Source organism: Enhydra lutris, unplaced genomic scaffold, assembly GCF_002288905.1.
Source record: "Enhydra lutris kenyoni isolate GAN:26980312 unplaced genomic scaffold, ASM228890v2 scaffoldscaffold25, whole genome shotgun sequence".
NCBI classification, from domain to species: Eukaryota; Metazoa; Chordata; class Mammalia; order Carnivora; family Mustelidae; genus Enhydra; species Enhydra lutris.
The window spans coordinates 25,119,439-25,138,553 of record NW_019154109.1 but is presented as its reverse complement, the minus strand read 5'-3'; the positions used below and the strand labels follow the sequence as shown (position 1 = coordinate 25,138,553).

General features: G+C 46.3%; 1 protein-coding gene across 2 annotated transcripts in view; it reads left to right on the top strand.

Annotated features, from left to right (window-relative positions):
• The window catches only part of LOC111151184 (PBX homeobox 1), a 288,290-nt gene that overhangs the window by 225,170 nt on the left and 44,005 nt on the right, over positions 1–19,115 (top strand). For both annotated transcript variants that reach the window (XM_022508989.1, XM_022508988.1), the window contains exons 4-6: positions 3,908–4,098; positions 11,425–11,560; positions 16,418–16,577. In XM_022508989.1, coding sequence (XP_022364697.1) covers positions 3,908–4,098; positions 11,425–11,560; positions 16,418–16,577 — 487 coding nt within the window. The remainder of the gene's footprint in view (positions 1–3,907; positions 4,099–11,424; positions 11,561–16,417; positions 16,578–19,115) is intronic.

Sequence of the window (19,115 nt, the reverse complement as noted above, 5' to 3'; positions counted from 1 at the left end):
AGTTTGGAAATCAGAAACTTCAGGAAAAACTCCCATCGCTACAGAACAAATTACGTATGTAGAGAGTAGTCGTCCATATCTCTTATTCTTAAAAATACAAAAAAAAAAAAAAAAATCACTTCCTTAGTTAAATGGACATTTTTGGGGCAAGAACTGAATCCTACTTAACACACTTTGGGCACTTCGTAATTTATTAGTGCTGCTTATATTGTTAATTATAATAAATAGTGGATTGTAGGAACATTACGCCATGAAGCTCCAAGCTAGTACGTCTGGGAGATTTGGCTTCTTCTTTTTTCTGTGGCTACTCCTCATGGGAGCTTTTTTAAAAGCAGGAGACCTCAGGGGTACCTGAGTGGCTCAGTCTGCGAGGCATCCCACTGTGGATTTGGGCTGAGGGCATGAGTCTGAGCCCTGGGCTGGGCTCCGGGCTCAGCAGGGGGGTTTGCTTGAGATTCTCTTCCTCTGCCCTTCCCCCCACTGCTCGAGCTCTCTCTTTCTCTCTCTCTAAAATAAATAAATACATAAATAAAAGCTTTTAAAAAATGAAATCAGGAAACCTTAGTAAAGTAAAAATGTTGCTCTCTACTTTAGTGGTTGGATGGATGAAGTTGCCAAATGGGCTATTAATCGTTGACTCTGTGATTTTTGTTTTGTTTTGTTCTTAGAACGGTGGTGAGGGGTAACTCGACCATCAGTTAGTGCTCTGCTAATTAGCTACCATGGCCCTCCTCAACCCCACCCCTTAAAAAAAAAAAAATAGAAGACCACCTACCCGAATTGGCCATTGTTTCGTCCTGAGGTTATTAAATGAAGAAAGCTCCTAGAGATTTTCATTAGAAAGAAACGAAGGAAATGATTTTCTTCGGTAAACGGTGCTGGGAAAATGCTTCTCCAGCAGATCACGGAGGTGGGAAGGTATAGAACTGGCGTCTGGTAATAGACAAAGCCATGATGTCAGAAGGCTGAGTGTTATCCCAAGCCGTATTTAAGAAAACGATACTCTTGGAGCTTTGCAGTGTTCTCCAGCATTTGTAAGTAACGCTGCTGAGGCGTGGCCAGGGCTAAATTGGTAGGGCTGAGCTCAGGCTGGTTAGTCAGTTCACAGCTAAGAGGGTCCTGAATCCCAGTTATGTTCTTTGCTGGGATTGGCACCAGATACAGTCTGAAGGAGGAAGGGAAGAAGACGGGCTAACCAGAGGGCAGGAGGGAAGCTTGAAACTCTGGCACCTCGAGCAGGACACCTGGGAGGGCTGGTCTCTCATCAGTGGCTCCCAGAAACGCCCTTGACCTGGAACTTGGGCAAGGTTCAGAGGATTTCCCTTCGAAATCCTCAACTCTCTAGGGGCACCTGAGTGAGTGTGAGGTCCCGAAAGTCACGGTCCACAGCAGAGGCTCCCCATCCCCGACCCCGTCCCAGAAGCTCTCAGCCAGTGAGGGTTCTCGTTAATGAGCCGTTGTCACCCCAGCTCTTCCTGTCACTATCATATCAGGAACACCTGACCCAATGGAAGCAGCCCGGCTTCCAAAGCTGCAAGCTTGCGGGATCTGAGGAGGATGTGGTGTGTGGGTCGGTCAGGTCCCGGAGAAACCTGGATCGTGATGTCCTGGCCATCTGAAGTGGACTTGGAACTGGTCTCTGCTCTCTGCTGTGTGTTCGGAGCAGCTGTTCGGCAGCTGCCTTGTTCCACCTCCGCGGTGGGTGGAAAGACCCCACTGTCTGTTTATGGCAGAGCGGAAAGGGCCCCGGGATAAAATGTCTTGGATAAACATCAGATATTGGGATTATTTTGACTCCCTGTAATGAAGCACATTATTACGAGCCCAGCGCTGGGGCTTCCTGGCAGAGAGGAGTGCACCTAACAATGACTCTTCATGCCCAGCTCCTCCCCCGTTGGAGGTCCCCCCCTCCCCTCGATGAGGAGGCTGCAGGCCAACCAGGGGCCCAGTTTGCCCACAGAGCTGGTTGGGGCGCTTGCTGTGTGCCTAGCCCTGCGCTCCGCACACCGTGGCCTCTTAGAATTGACTCGATGCCACGTTTTGCGTCCTTCCCTTTGTTAACAGTTGGAGGGTGTGTTGGCAGAGAAGAAGCTGATCATACAGATGCAGAGTTTATGTAGTAATTTTCTTAGCGGAGAGCAGAATGCTAGATGGATCCGATCTATGGATTAATCTTCCATAAGTACCCATGGGGTAGAAAGAAGGTGATCGTGACCCTGTTTCTTTTTACCGAGAGGGAAACTGGCACCCAGATGCATCCTTACACAGCCAGACACCCACCTAGTGGCTCTTCTGAGCCTCACCGTACCCTTTGAGGTGGGTACCGCCCGACCCTGCCGTTTCACAAATAAGGGAGACAAGGCCCAGAGAGGTTAAGTAACTTTCCGAGGTCTCACAGCAAAGTGAGTCCCAGAGGCAGCATCTGTCTGCACGCCATCCTGGCCCCTGTCACCCACTCTGCTGTGTTCGTGAGCACGAGGGACTCCATCTGCATCCTGCTGGACAAGACCATAGGGGCTGATGGCCTGGCTCAAGGGTAGGAATGATTGAGTCCCTTCCCACAGATGAATAAAATGAGGCCCTGAGTAGTGAAAGGTTTTGCTCAGACACTCACGGAGGTGGCCTCAAAGACCAGGCCTCTCAGTCCCAGTGTAGACACAGCCTGGTGGATACGTCTGCCTAGGTATCTTCGGCCACCAACCTGGAAGGATTTCTTGGAGAGCTGAGGAGTGACTGTGTCGCCGTTACTGCGTTTCTGACAGACAGGAGAGGCTTTGCGCTGTAAGGAGGGTGGCGGTGTGGTGTTACCGTTAACAAGAGTGTTTCTGGGATTGGTATTAAGTTGGAGCCCTTTGAGTCCCTAGTTCTTCGTCAAAGACTGCCTGACTGTTTCGTTACAAATCTACTACAGTTTTATAATGTTGCCATCAGTTCACCCGTGACTAGATATTTCCAACTGACAGCTCTGCTGAGGCAAGCAGACTTGAGACGCTGAGTAATCGTCACCACGAGGAAGGCCAGTGGTGTTCAGAGGAGCAAGTTTGGGCCCTGAGAAAGGACAGAAGTCCCCAGCTTGGGTTAGGAGGCGTTCAGGCCCAGGCTCTCTCAGCTGCTCCCTTTTTGCTGCGTGCTTTAGGAAAAAGCCTCCCCTCTCCCTGGGCTTTACTCACCTGGGTTTATTCACCTGGAGAATAGGAGAGGGGCAAAGCAATCTTTAACCTCACCTCCTGAGCGGATGGCTTGTGGGTGTAACGGAGAGTGCGCCCTTCTGCAGGGATGGCTCCTGAATCCCCCGGCACGTTGATGTCATTCGCGCAAGGCCTCTGAGGACAGATTTCCAGTTTGTGCTATGGAGATAGTGGGTCTTCAAGAGGTCAACAGAGGCGGGAATTCTCGTGATAACACTGAAAGGAGAAGTGGGTGGATGTGATGTCTCTCAGAAGGGTTAGCCTTAATTTCCTGATTCCATTCTTTTGGCTGATGACGCAGCCCCAGATGGACATGTGGAGGTTCTGCTGTATCAGAGATAATGAGCAGGGTAGACGTTCATGCCGTGTCTGACCCCAAGCTCTCTTCAGCTGTTAACATTGGGGTGAAGGGTTGTGGGGTGTATTTTACACTGGGATTCACATTCTCCCCTTCCACTGTAGTGAAATCATGTAAAAAAAAGACGATTAAGACTTTTCTTTACCCTTTTAGAAAATCTCAGTTGTGGCCAAAGTTAGAGTCAAACAGGATGCAAGGCATTTTCAGGCCAGGCACTTCTTTTGTCCCTCCGATGTGACAAAACCCCCACAGACTAGCTGGGGTGTCTCCACGTGTGTGAGTCTCTAGGAAAGCCCACGTGGCCCTCTGCCCAGGCCCGGACCCTCCCCACGCGCCGGTGTTTACTGTCCTGCCGTTCCAGGCGTGCAACGAGTTTACCACCCACGTGATGAACCTCCTGCGGGAGCAGAGCCGGACCAGGCCCATCTCCCCGAAGGAGATCGAGCGGATGGTCAGCATCATTCACCGCAAGTTCAGCTCCATCCAGATGCAGCTCAAACAGAGCACGTGTGAGGCCGTCATGATCCTGCGCTCCCGGTTTCTGGACGCGCGGTGAGTCACCTGATAGAGCCTCCCGTCCCCTGGGGGAATCCCGGCTGCAGGGTTGGGACCCACACTTGGCCCTCTCTAGAAGCTGCTTTTTCACTATGTCAAAGGCCAGGTGGAAGGTCGGCCTGCACAAGCTTCTAGAGAGTCTGGGAGGGAGGCTGCAGGACAACTGCCCAAGCCACTGGTTTTAGACCGCTCCAAACAGGAAACGGGGTGATGAGGGAGGACACTTTCTCTTGCCCAGGCTGCTCACTCTGAGTGAGAAGCAGGGATGAGTGAGGGGGGTGAGAGCAAAGGCAGCGTTCTCGACCCGCTCTGTACCCCTTTTCCTGGTGTGTGTTGGAGCTCCGGGCTGTGGTGGGCTCGCTGGACGCTGCAGTGACCCACGCTCTCCAGAAAGATGGTGCGGTTTGAGACCTGAGGTCTTTTCCACACTGCAGACAGGTAGAGAGTGCACTGAGTTCAGCTCAACGAGTATTTGCAAGTAAATCATCATGTGGCATCCTCTGGGCTAAGTTTCAGGAGCACAAAGATGAATAGGGCCTGGTCCCGTGGGCCCCCAGGAGCAGGGGCTGGTCTGCTGGGCACCAAATTTTCAATCGAGGTTTGATGTTTTCCATCTGGCATTGGTACTCATGAACTCACTTGTGAGTTCATAGAATTCAGTCGAAGAAACTGGATAGAAAGTTCCTCAGGATGCTTGGGCGGCTCAGTTGGTGACGCATCTGTCTTCTGCTCAGTCACAATCCAGGGGGTCCTGGGGTCGTGAGTCCTGCATTGGGCCCCTTGCTCAGCGGGGAGCCTGCTTCTCCCTCTCCCTCTGCCCTTCTCCCCTGATCATGCTCTCTCTCTCTCTCTCTCTCTCTCTCTGACAAATAAATAAAACATTTTAAAGAAAAAGAGGTCATCTTAAAGTTAAAAACTGAGAACAGAGAACCAATAATCAGTTCTTGGCCCATACTCTCTAGACCAGTGGATTGATCCAGATCCCTCCAGTTTCTTTAATTTCTGCTAGGCAGCCTGCAAGTTGGTGATAATCGTGTCTTTCATATACCTGAGAGGAGGGTTTTGATCATTGATCTAGCAGACATGTGGACGTGTGGACATGTGATCTAGCAGGGTGTGGACGTCCTTCGCCATCAACCACCGTCTCAGATTAACCAGCTTCTATACATGCAGGTTTCACCATTCATTACTCCAATTCCTAATAACCACCCCAGGCTCTGGTTTTAGTTATTAGAACTGCACACGTGTCAACATTGTGCACCATTTCATGATCTACAGTTTTGTCCCTTTTCAACGAGACGGAAAGATTCACTGCTCCTTGTACAAGTTGTTTACCCCCAAACTCATGCATTATTCAGCTCTCTTACCTGTATTTCTCTCTGTTCACAGCTGTGGTTGTTGTAATCCACAGACCTTTAAAACTCCCTGGCATCTCCTAAACTCCCTTTTTATTCAGTGTGTTTTGGGTCACATGGAATATGAGATGAGAGTATCAGCTAGCAAGGTGTATCGCGGGCCACCAGAATTACATAGGGCACATCAAGAGAAAGTTCACATGAAGAGGGCTCTTTCCAGCTGGGTGTGGTGATGATGGGGGAGGCAGAGTCTCCCTGAAGCAGGGCCCCCGTGCATCTCCCTCCCCTCAGGGCCTGCTGCCAACCCAGCTTCTTGAAAGCAAACTGAGTGCAGAGCACAAGTGACTGGTGGCCTCTGTCTGGGTCCTTTGCCCGTGCAGCAGCCACTGCCCCTCTGCGTGTGTTGCTTCCATCCCCATGGCAACTCCCCTAGTTAAAATTCTGGAGTTGGTATTTATGTGGGTAGATATTGAAAAAAGAGAAAAGTGGGGCCCAGACTGGATTCTCGTCCAGAGAGAACCCAGGGAGAAGGGAGAGGCGGAGTCACCGTCTTGCTGAATTTCTGCTTGTGGTAACTGTGCTGTGTGTAGAGGAAGGTCAGGCTCAGAACTGGGTGAGCTTTGCACACGTTCCTGCCGCTTCCACCAGCCCTCGCCTAGGTGGTTCTGGCTGGCGTCAGAGGGACAATCACTTACGAGAGGGTCTCTTTGCCACTTTGGTTGCAGCCTTTGAGTCAGTGCCTCTAAGCCAAGGCTCCAAATTAAAACAACTAAGCTGTTGTCAGTGTTACCAGAATTTATTTTGAGGGCATATTTGGTATCGTTGAAAGAGCATAACTCCCAATGCCAGCCCGAGGCTGAGCAAATGGCTTTCTGAGCTTAGAACAGAAATGTTTACCCAGACCTCATGGCCGGGGTGGTTCCTGTCATTGCTTCCAGCCTCTATGGTTGGAGAGGAGCTCAACAAGCCAACCTCCCAGACCCGCCCATAGCCACGTGCATCTGGTGGGCGGGGCTTCATCTGTGAAAGATTTGGTGGAAGACAAGTGAAATACAAGGGGAGTTAGACTTAGTAAAAGGATTAATCTTTGTAGTGTCACGGGTATGTCCTTGTCTCCGTTTCCTGTTGCGGTAACAGATTACTGCAAATCTGGTAGCTTAAAACAACACAAAGATATTAATGAAACAGTTTCTGTGATTTGGGTGTCTGGGCCCAGTTGAATGGGATCCTCTGCCCTAGCCTCTCAAAGCTCTAATCCCAATGTCAGCAGAGGCTGTGATCTCACCGTGGGGAGGCTCAGGTTCCTCCCTGCTGTGGGCAGGATTCAGTTCCTTGTGGTTGTGGGACTGAGGTCCTCAGCTCCCAGAAGCCACTCCCTCCCTGACCAGCTCACGGCTTGGTTGCTTGCTTTGTTCCTGGAAGCCAACAAGAGAATCTCACCATTTTAAGGCTTTAGCCTGATCTCCCTAAACACAGTACGGACATCCTTTCTTTGTCACAGCCCCACCCATGCTCCGAGGAGGGTGGCGATGCCAGGCTGGAGTCTGATACCTTCTTAGGATTCCACTTTCCGTAATCCTCAGCTGAGCACTTGATCCAGGTTTGTCCATTGGAGTCATACTCTTTTTCTCTTCCTTACATTGACTTAATTGTGCCAGAAAAAAAAAGCCATCCATCCATTCCTTCATTCATTTGACACTTATCCCACGCTGTGGACCGAACATTGTGCTCTCCAACTTGGTAAAGTTTTCGTCAGGACCACCAACACCATTTTCTCAGTCGAAAGTGGGAGGGAGAACTTACAAACTTGTAAGGTGGGCAACAAGAGAGAAGGACATGCGGCAAGGCCTGGGCCCACTGGCCGGCATTTAGATTGACGTATCTCGTTGAGTTTTACTCTCTGCTGGACGCTGGAGTAGCCACTGGAATCACTAAGAGGGGAAAAAAAAAAAAACACATTAAATGTGGATCTTACCACCAAGGAGCTCACAGTGCTGTGGGACAAACAGACGCTCTTACGAGGGAACACAAAATGGCGCATTCCTCGTGAAGTACTCTCACCACCTCCACGCCTGAGCAGGAGGCAGAACGCAGGAGAGGGCAGACAGTTTAGGATCCCAGAGCCAGCCTGGTGTTTGCCAGACAGAGAGACGACCGTGGGCAAAGTGAAACAACGTAAGCCAACATCAACAAGCATTACTTCGCTGGAATCCTTACTATGTGTGAGGTGCTAGGGTTTCAAAGATGAGTGACACGTGGCTCCCACCCTCGAGGAACGTGGTGTGTAGCTGGGGAGACCTGGGTAAACCTGTGGCAGATGCTGTGGGAGAGAAATACATGGGTTGGTGGGAAGAGGCACAACAGTGTAAAAGACACGAGGGGCATGGAGAAGCTAGCATATGCCGTGGCTAGACGAAATCGTGCAGAGCGTGTTTAGGACTGGGGGGAATGAGGCACTGGGGACAGGACAGGTCCACTGAAGACCCTTAACTATACTGGTGAAGACTTCGGATTTGCCCTGAGAAGTAGCAGAAACCATTAGAACTCTTTAAGGAGGGAAGACCATCCTTTAGAGTGTAAGTTCTGCCACTGCCTGTTCAGATTCAAATTCTGGCAACCTCTGTAAGACAGGTTAAGTGGCCCCAGGACATTTGTCTGTAAAATGGGGCTAATCCCATATGCAGGAATAAATAAGATAATATGAAGAAAAAAAGAACTTAGGATAGTGTCTGGAATATGGTATTCATGCCATAATTCACACAGTGCTTCCTTATATATTAAGGAATACCACCTTATGTTATTTATTATTTTATTTATCATATTTATATTTTATTATTATTATTACTGTTACTATTATTAGTGACCTGATCGGATCCATGGCTTGAGAGAATTACTCTAATGCTTTTTTTTGAAGATGAGCTGAATGGGACAAGAGACGCAGTAGGATCCCACAGTTAAAGCCTGTGCCCCTCAAACTGGGTGAACACAGAATAAGTATGAAGTACCTTCCCCGTTTTACTCCAATATGCAGGGGAAGATCATTTTTCTTTAAGGTAAATATTGGTACATTACAGAATAGATGAAAGCAAGGGGTTTGAGAGACATTTCATGCCCTTGATGGTGCATGGCAGGGCTGTGAGTTCACACCTTCCAGAAAGTGTTTCTGGAACGCATTGGTCTAGAGTTGCACTGTCTAGTAAGTGGCTATTTGATTTTTAAATTTAAATTAATTTTAACTGAATTACATTGAAATCAGTAAAATTTCAGAATTTGCCACTCCGGTTACACCAGCTCCGTTTGAGCAGCTCAGTGGCCACAAGCAGACTCATGGCTTCTAGACTGGGCAGCAGAGATCTAGAACATTACCCCTCATTGCCAAAAGTGCTGCCGTGCAACCCTAGCCAGACCGTTACATGATAGACAGTGGCTTCTCTGAACCCATTTCAAAAATAGAGCAACAATAGGCTGGAATAGAATAGAACTGGCAGGACTCGCTGTGGGGCCCATCATCTGATGAAGGTAAGACAGCAGGAAGGGATGAGAACCACCCCTGGGTTCTGGCACCTGCTAGGTCCTCACATGTTGGAATGAATGAATGAACAAATTACATACATGGAACCGTGTCTGTGGTAACGCAGGGAAGGAAGACAATAGAGCTGGTCTGGGTGAAACGCGATGCCAGTTTTGGAGACACGGGGTGTGTTTGAAGTGCCTGGGGAGTGCAGTGGGAGACGGGCAGCAACTCTTAGGAGAGTGGACAGGGAAGGGGGTAACACATCTGGTATTTAGCAACTGTGCCTGTGATGCCTGCTCCGCCCACTCTTGACTCACCTTGATTCAAAAGGTTTCATTCCTAAAATGCCGCATTTATCCAGTACGTATTTATCCATCCGCTCCACCTCCACATTCTTTACATTAAAAACCCAGATACCCAACTCCCACGGCTTTTGATGGGCTCAGAGTCACAAATGTTAACTCACCAAGCTGATCCCACTTCCAGCCAAAGCCAGGTGTCTAGCTCAAAGAACCTTCCCATCAGAAGTGATTCATCTGCACTAGGTTTTCTGAAGTCTGAAAAGTCCTGATCTTGGGATTTCCAAGGCCATCCATGGAGACAGCCACTGAGAGTGGTGATAAGGAAGCCCATCAGAGTGAATGAGACCACCTAGGGAAGGTTGCACATCACTGTGAGAAGAGAGTCGGGACCAGCGTGTCTGCCCCAGCCCCATATCACCAGCTCGTTCCAGAGAGGCTTCCTTTGAGCTCAGTTGGAAGACTCCCAAGAAATACAGTGGGATGCTAATGCAGACAGCTGAATGAATGAACCAAGGTTCTCCCAATTAAGGGAGCCTTCAGGGTCCAGTTCCCCAGGCCCAAGACAACTGTTTTATTTAGGCAGGGAAGAAGCCAGAGGTTATCTAAAGTCTGGAGCCCACGTTAGCCACTTGGCTATCTTCCCCAAATTCCCACCAGGCATGGACTTTTAACAAATGCCTATTTTTTGAGTTGGGCTTTTTTTTTTTTTTTTTAATCTATTCCATCCAATTTCTGATGCTGGGTGACCCAGAAACTCAGCATGATTTGGAAAAGTGACTTGGGCTTGGCATAGTCTGGACAGATGTGGTTAATACCTATGGACAGATGGTGTTCATCCGGTAAAATCAGGCACTTTATTGTGTTAATTAATCCAAGTGGGACCCTGAAAATACAATATTAGCTGAATTTCTTGTCTAGCAAGGCTGCTCCGTGTTTTCTGTTGGGCTACATCGGGAAATCCTGTGTCCTGGCATAACCAAGGATGTTCTGGAAATCTCTTCCATAAGGAAAAAGCTTTTGATAAAAGCAAGAAGGGCAAAGTGCTAAAAGAGCTGATTTAAAGATCCAGTCTCCCGCCTCAAGGAGGTCCAGCCAGCCTCTGCTGTGAGCCTGGCATCCCCAAATAGCTCCCCCAACCTGCCTACGGGCCTTAGCTGTGAGGAGGCAGTCAAGTGATTCTCACTTTAAATTAGTTCAATTAGCACTTTAAAAAAAAAAAATGCTTTTATTCAAAACGTGGTTCTCTTCCTTTCAGCAACCTGTGTATTAAAGAGATTTCGGTGGGCTTTTGTTTTACCATTTAGCAGCTGTTCTAGCTTGAAAAGTGCTCCTTGTCTCCTTCTGAGGGAGGTCGCGCAGTCCAGTGGGCCAGTGTCCGTGCCTTGCACACCCTCTTCCCCAGATGCCTTTAGAAAATGCTGCATGCATTTACCTGGGAATGGAATAAAAGGAAAATAATAACTTATTTTTAACTCAAGGCTCCAGAGTCTGTAATTTCCAGGAGGTCATTTGTACCTAAGAGCGAGGTTGAGTTTTGTAGTTAGGCGCACCGGAACTCATACCTTGGTTCTATGACACGCAGGCTGAATGACCTTTGGACTCCATTCTTCATTGGGAAATGGGAAGAACCGTAGCTCTCTCACAAGTTGTACAAAATGAATAATTTGAATTGATTGCTCTAAAGGGTGAGGTCCGAAGCCTGGAGCCTGGTAGAAAGAGAGACTGTCACCCAGCATTCGCCACGTACCGGGCACCGCGCAGAGTACCCTCTACGTATGGCCTCATTTTCCAGTTACCATCACTCTGCTAGACCAGCGTGACTGTCCACTCTCGGCTGAAGAAGCTGGGGCTTGGAGAGGCATCCCTCTCCAAGGATTCAACACCAAGGTGGCTGAGTTTTGAAACTCCATGTTCCTCTCCACCCGGGACAAGTATTAGTGACTGTTCTGGTCAGTGCCCCACGATGCACAGTCTGTCCTTAACAGATACTTGCAGTAATGGCTTTGACATCCACCCCCTTGGTGCAAATTTCCTCTAATCCACTTTTTTGCTCAAAAATTTGCCTTTTCACAGAAGTAGGTCCTCGTCTCTCCCTTTATATATCTATTAGGTGTGAATGTTTTTTGTCATTCTTTTCTTTCTCCTTATGAAGGCGGAAGAGACGGAATTTCAACAAGCAAGCGACGGAAATCCTGAATGAATATTTCTATTCCCATCTCAGCAACCCTTACCCCAGTGAGGAAGCCAAAGAGGAGTTAGCCAAGAAGTGTGGCATCACAGTGTCCCAGGTAAGGAGCCCTCCAGAGACCTGCTAGCCTGGGTCTGGTGGAGCCACATGGCAGCGTCTTGGAGGTTTTGCTTTACTGAGCTCTTATGCCTTGCAAGGTCCATTTGCTAAAACCCTAACATGTCAAGGTAAGCACTCGATGTGTTTAAGTGGGAGAGTTTCTAGTAAGTACCTGGACAAACTTGAGAGGGACCAGCCAGAGTGGGAGAAGTAGATTCCGGTAGCCAAACAGGGATAGGGTTCTTCCCATTGAATGCCCCATTGCTTCAAAAATGGGTCAAGGTTCTTGGCTGTCCTTGGAAAGTATCCGCATTTCTCATACTGTTTTCTCAAACATAGTCCGTCCCTTAGCCCATCTTGCGCTCAACCCAGGACAGAGTCAGTGAGTGGAACTTTTCAATGAAAGGGACTCAAATGTCTCCTCTTGACGTGCTCGCTCTGAAACTGACAGAGTGTGGGGATTTTAACGTGTCACTATGATTGCATTGGAACGGTTGCGCAAAATGTCACTGAGTGCCCCTTTTCCCCAAAGAGTGATAACCATAACAGGTGCCTGTTGACATGGAAAGGTACATGGTAAAACATTTTTATTGACCTGGAGTCTTCAGCATTAGCATGAAGTAGAAAAGTAGGCAATATTTACACGTATGTATATTTCGTCTACTCAAGGGATCCATCCAGAACTTTTTTCATCTGAACCTCAAATACCGTCCCTAGTCTCTAGTTGAGAACAGTAATGATAGTTCTGAAAGCTGTCAGAGAAGAGGAAGTCCCACCGATACACGTCTCCTGCAAAAGAACTCTGTATACTGGCATTTCCATAACAGGGGTGGGAGAAGGGGGGAAAGAAGCCTACTCTAGTGAGAAACTTCACTTAGCATTTTGCAAGCAAACTCGATGCTGTTTTGTATCAACTGAGTATTTGTGCTTCCTTGACTTGAATCCTGGCTTCTCTTACTCCCTACTGGGTGCTGATCCCATCAGTCGGTGCTTAACTAAGCCCAGTTAGGTCCATTCAGAATACAGACCTCTACACAGAGTATGTGCAATGAAGGGCTCTCCAGGGCCTGCCCAACAAGCTGTGAGGGATTTGGTAGAAGCCTTGGAAACACTAACCCTTGCAACTCCGACCTTCCTCAGGTACTTTGACCCAAGTGAAGGTTGTTCCAGTCTTAACTGTAGGAAAACAGAACATGAGTGGTCAAACTCAGGTCACCTGGTTTTGTCTGGGTCTCTACCCATTCTTGTCCAACTTTAGATCCCTTGTCCACAAGGAAAGGCATTTGCTGGTTTCTGATATTTGTTGCATGTTTGAGGAATGGCTGTGGGCAGGAACCATATCACTAACCGACCATCAGTAAATTTGATATGTGGAATCTTCTGCTTCTGTAGTAGAATTAAATCACTAGACTGTCTGACTTCTAATTCTGGGATTTGGAATTCTAAATCCCTGTTGATGATAGAATGAACTCTTCTGGAGCTAGTCTATATTATATCTAGATCAAAGAAGGAATCCTGGCCTGTTCCAGCAACTGTCACTTCCTTTGTTAGGGAAACCCAGGTGCACATAATTTGTCCATTAAAATGAATATTTACATACTGTATCACCTTTCCCTTTGCTTCACTCACCCTAAGGCCACACCGTTCTTCCTTCCCCAGTACATTACTCCCTCCCAACAACAATGGAGCTGTTCCACTCTTGCCAGACAAATCCCCATGGGAGACAAGACAGTTTGATGTGATACAATAATAAGAGTGTTTTTCTAGGAGCATGTTTTTGTCAAGAGTCAACTGTGAGATTTTAGGGAACTCCCTCTTGTCGGGTCTTAGTCATCCCATCTGCCAGTCATGGTTTGTTGGACCATATGATTTATTAAATCTCCCTTAAGTTCCCAAATCTACGGGATCCCGATTTTGGACTTTTTAAATTTTGCCATTTTGGGGCTGTCTCTTTCCTTCTTATTTTTTGGGCTTTTGTTGTTGTTGTCATTTTGGGGGGTTAATAATTACCCCTCCCCCTGATCTTGGGGCATCTAGGTGGTTCAGTCAGTTAAATATCTAACTCTTGGTTTCGGCTCAGGTCATGATCTCATTATCATGAGATCAAGCCCCATGTCAGGCTCCACATTCAGTGGGGAATCAGCACAAAAGAGTCTCTCCCTTTGCCCCTCCCCCCATGCGCACTCACACGCGCGCTCTCTCTCTCTCTCTCTCTTTCAAAATAAATGATCTTAAAAAAAAAAATTATCCCTCCATCTTGAAATTCTCCTACTTTGGCTTCCTTGATACTGTTCTCTGTGGAGTTTCCTTCTTTCTCTTGGGCCACTTTTGCTTGGTCTTAGAGGATCTACTGTCTCTACCTACCCTAGAAATACCATTTTTTTTCTTTAGCCCTCATTTCTTCAGGCCTATCCCCATGGTTCTTAACCATTTTTTTTTGTACTACAGGTTCTTTCAAAATCTACTTACTGTCGATTCCTCCCATGGTACAAAACAAAAATGTGCAGATACCCCAAAATCCATCTGTAGACCAGCCTCTCCTCTGATCCCTCGGTAGTCCTTCCACTCTGTACTCGTTCTGCTTGGAGTGTGGTCTACAGAAGGCAACCTTAGCAGTTGCTGGGAGCTGGCTCAAAATGTAAATTCTTAGGTCTGACCCCGGTCCTGAGTCAGAATTAAGGGAGGATGGGGGGAATCTGTGTGAACAATCTCTCCATGCACACTCAATTTGGAAAAGGACTATCCTGCACACTCGCTCTGAGTGATCTCTTCTCTGCTTATTGCTGCAGGTGTACCTTTATTTGAATACTCAGATGAGACTTCTAGGACACCAAGCTCGTATGTCTTCCTTCCCACTGGACTTTGCCATGGCTCTGCCCAAGCTCTTCAAACTTAACGTGTTTGAAACGTGATCAGACTCTCCACAGAGAACCGATTATTTTTTCTGTATCACCTGTCTCAGACTGTGTCTGTCCTGTGTGTGTCCCTAGTGCCTAGCACACAGTAGACCCTCCATGACTGTGAACAGCAAGTTAACTATTGAAAGCACTGATTACGTACATGGTTCAGGGCGTCCCAGTATCACCTTGTGGGCCATGTAGGGAATGCCTGAGCTGACTACACATCTTGTCCACCCATTGGTTCTTCTTGTTGAGAAGGGAATCACGCCCACAAAACATTCCTTCTCCTCTTTTCACGTAGCTTATTTAACTAGACCTCAGGCATTTTTTTCCTTCCTCAAAAGTCCTCCCAGATGACCTTCATCTTTCCCCCTTTTTTCCAATGCACCCAGTTACCTTAGAAAAGTCTTGCTGCCTCTTTTCCTCTCCCTCATACAGATAGTGAAGGTTATACTAAGGAAAGCATGAGTTTGGGAATGGAATTAGATATGCTATGGTCCTAAAATGGCCCCAGAGTGCCCTTCCTCTCCCGTAGGCACCAGCATTGACAATGAATCAAGCAATTTGTCACTGAATTTTTTTCCTCTCGTTTACTAATACTGCAGTGGTATGGTTTGGTTTTGATAACAGAGGCTTAACTTTTCTCCCGTAGCAGAAGCCACACAGGCAAAGGAGGGCTTACCTTGTGAGATTTTTAAGTTTTGCTAATGCGTTTCAAAGGTAACTACAGTTTTGCAAAAATGTCCTTTATCCGCCATTGTTTGGGTTAATAGAACGTACATGTCAGCAGTGGTACCTGTGTTATCAACTTCCTCTTCTGTCACCAGATTCATAGTTTGTTTTGTAATTTTATTCAAAAAAAAAAACCACACACATTTTAGTTTGAAATCACATCTGGAACTTGGGGTATAGAACGTACCTCATAAGGCAGTAATGACAGGGGTAACACTTGAATTTCGCTAAGTCGCCTCTTGTGTCTGACCAGGGGTCTTGGTATAAAGGGAATGGGGATGCGGAATCAAGCCAGGATAGCTCCTGTGAGTCACATGAAGGAAATAAATTAACAAATGAAAGTAAATTAGGGGGGCGCCTGGGTGGCTCAGTGGGCTAAAGCCTCTGCCTTCGGCTCAGATCATGATCCCAGGAACCTGGGATCGAGCCCCACATCGGGGTCTCTGCTGAGCGGGGAGCCTGCTTCCTCCTCTCTCCCTGCCTGCTTCTCTGCCTACTTGTGATCTCTGTCAAATAAATAAATGAAATATTAAAAAAAAAAAAGAAAGAAAGTTAATTAGGTTTATTTTGTGTGTTGGCTTTAACATTTAAAGCTTGGGATTCCAAGGACTAATCTCTGCTATGCTTCAGTTTGTGTAGCTAACCCCAAGCTTTGCACAAAATTCTTGGTGAAATCTATCTGATGGAATTATCTGGATCCTAAGGTCTGTAGTACCTGTGGCTAAGAATGTGGTCCATGTTAGCGTTCTTCAGCTTGTAAAAATGTGAAATTAATCCCTCAGTGAGAGCACCTGTATGTTGATACAGACCTGTATGGATGATTACAAGTCTGTGCCTCTTGGTTACTCAAAAGTCAGTGTTTAGCATCGATAAGGAACATTTCTCCTGAAACGCTGTGTTTATTTTCGGGTCATGTTCTTAGGAGGTAACCCACTTTAAAATGGTCGTCCTAAACTAAAATTGTCCAAATCCAAATGAGCAGCTCTTCCGTAGGACGGTGCGCGGACTTGTTTTTGCTAAATGGTGTCGTCTTAAGCAGGAGAATTGCATTACACGCAATGGCCCCTCTCGGTGCCCTTCCTTTAGATCTCATTGTTGTTGCAAAATCAGAGTAGGATCAGCCCCAGTAGCCTGCCTCCAGCCCTCCCCTGATGCCTTAATTTTCCTCTGAGATGTTTGCACGGGACGGAATGTTAACATTCTCCTCTTCTCTTACACTGCTCTAGGTGTCAAACTGGTTTGGAAATAAACGAATCCGGTACAAGAAGAACATAGGTAAATTTCAAGAGGAAGCCAATATTTATGCCGCCAAAACGGCTGTCACTGCTACCAATGTGTCAGCCCATGGAAGCCAAGCTAACTCACCCTCGACTCCTAACTCAGCTGGTTAGTTTTTCTCTTTGATTTGGGGGGGGATTGTGCTCCACTTTGATACTTGCTTTTCCTACATTGGGGTTTTCTTTTCATTCTCCAGGTTTCCGATTGGTTGACTTATGTATTTGATTGTCCTTTTTGTTGTTGAGGCCCCTTTGGGTTTTTCCTTTCATTTCCAAAGAGCGGCGTGTTTTACTGTTCCTAAGACGGGCTTGTCTGGAGGTCTGCACCGATGTGTCTGTTTAAGTTGGACAGACCTAAATTGGTTGGTTTGGAGGAGAGAGGACCTTCACATTCTCCTTTCAAAGAGGACAATGAGCTAGCTCTAATACTTGGACATAGTCCCTTGAGGGCTCTGGCCTTTCGTCTGTTTCACATAAAGTTTTTATCCTTGTCTATTTTGCTATTCCCATCACGTACTGTTTGGGTGACCTACTAGCCTACATTCTCTGCAGGAATATTCCTCGTTGTAATGCTTTGGTCTACAAAGCCAGACTGGGGTTACTGCTCAACGTTGTTTAGAATTGTTTTTCTTCACTGTTTTATTTTGCTGGTTTCTTTATGCAAACTACAAAGAAAATTGCCAGTCATTAATTCACATTATTCAGATTCCAGTTTCCCCATTGGAGTATTATTAGTCGTGTGCTCTGGCCCTGGTTTTATTTTAGTGAATGTGCATTATATCACTAACTTCAGAGTTTGGGCTAACATAATATATTTTGGGGTTTGCCTCCTACCACCAGTTCTGAATTTCCACACATGAAAAAAAAAACATAATCAATAATACATAAAATATAACCTTAGTATCTGTATGCTGTGGAAGGCATGTTGGTACTTTTGTTGTTGTTGTTGTTGGTAAGGGAAACCCAGAAGTGCTTCCTTATTAAATAATTTTGGTCTCAGATTATTCTCACATTATTCATTATAATGAACCACTGCACTGATTTTGGGGGTGGGACACACATCTAAGAAGACCAATGCCTCCAACTTGAAGGGTCACAAATTTAAATGTGTTTGACTATAAGATGATTAAAAATCTAATTTCTAACATTTCTGGGAAGTGCCTTTGACCCCTGACGCTTGTTTGTTCGCTAAAATAAATTCTCTCTCTACCTTATGGTGGATTGTTACTGGAGATCTATAACGCTCCACACACTAACGTCTTCTGTGAGCTTCTAGAGGCCCTAATTTGTTCTAAGTTTCTCCAAGCCAGTGGGCTGTATCTCCATGCCTCCTTTTGTTCAAATGGAATCATGCACAAAGAGTGGCCTGGGCTTTGTAAGCATGGATGTGGTAAGACAGTGTAGAATTCGATCTAGTTATGTATTTTTCCCAGCACACCAAGTTGAATAACTCTGAAGAGCCTTTTTACTTTTCGAGGTTTGTGTGTGTCTATTTCCTTCTTTCCCCTTCATGGCATGATTGACAAAGGATCAAGGCTAAGAGGTTCAGTAACCAAAGAGTTTCCTTCTTCCCCATCTGGTCAACTCTTAAACATTTCAGTCTCCGGCCAGCAACACTCATTGAATCATCCTGCTATCCAGACATGTTCACTTGTCTCTGGTAGAAGTACAGTCCTGTCAGCATTAGCAAAAACACACTCACCACTCCTGCAAAGGTTATCATAATGCAAAACAGATATCAAAATGACTTTTTCCCCGTCGCGGATAGATCTGCATTGCAGATGGTTGAGCGTGATTTATGACTAGTCCCTAGAAGGACCCTGTGGACCCCCTTCATTACTAAAGCTGTAACTTTTTATTCTTTTCTAAAGATCTTAAAAAGAGAAAAGTAAGCATTTTAACCCCACCCCCACTCTGTTTAAGAATTACGTTGGCTCTCTTGGAATGTCAGTCAATGATTACAGTTTTCTAAAGAATTTTTCTGCTAGCTTAAGCTTAGGTGACTATTCTAAGCACCAAGTAAATTATTATGGAAAATTGGAGCTAAGCCTTCCAGTTGTGCTTAAGTTGTTGGAAATAATATGCAGAGGAACCCCTTTGTAGTGCTTTTTTTTTTTTCAGTAGAGACAAAAGAAAATACTATTGTATGTGTGCAATAGCGTGGGAGTTTCATTCATCAACTTTTTTACAGGAAAAGTTATACATGGGCTTTTCTGTATTTTCCTTTGCTGCTATCACAGCCCAGAGCACTGCAGAAATAAAGTGAGAATTTTAAAGTGTTCAGACTTTTCACACAGGGTGCTTAGGACGTCACATACTAGCTCCTAGATAACGCCGAAAGATAGAGAGTCATTGAAATAGACATAAGTTTTAAATAAGAGGTTAATATGTGAAGATATAATTTGGCTGAGTTTGAAATTTAAGAGTTCTGGAAACCGACAACTTTTTATATCCTTAATATTGAAGCAGGGCCCTCCCCCAACCCGAAGCTTTACTAAATTTACATTACTCATTTCCATTGCAAAAAGGATACTTGGCAAGTAAATCTTCTTCCCTCCAGAGGCTTTTGTGTGGACAAGCACTTCTTCAGTGGCTTTATTTAGGTCATTTCTGAATATTCCTGATTGTGGATAGATGCCTGATCTCC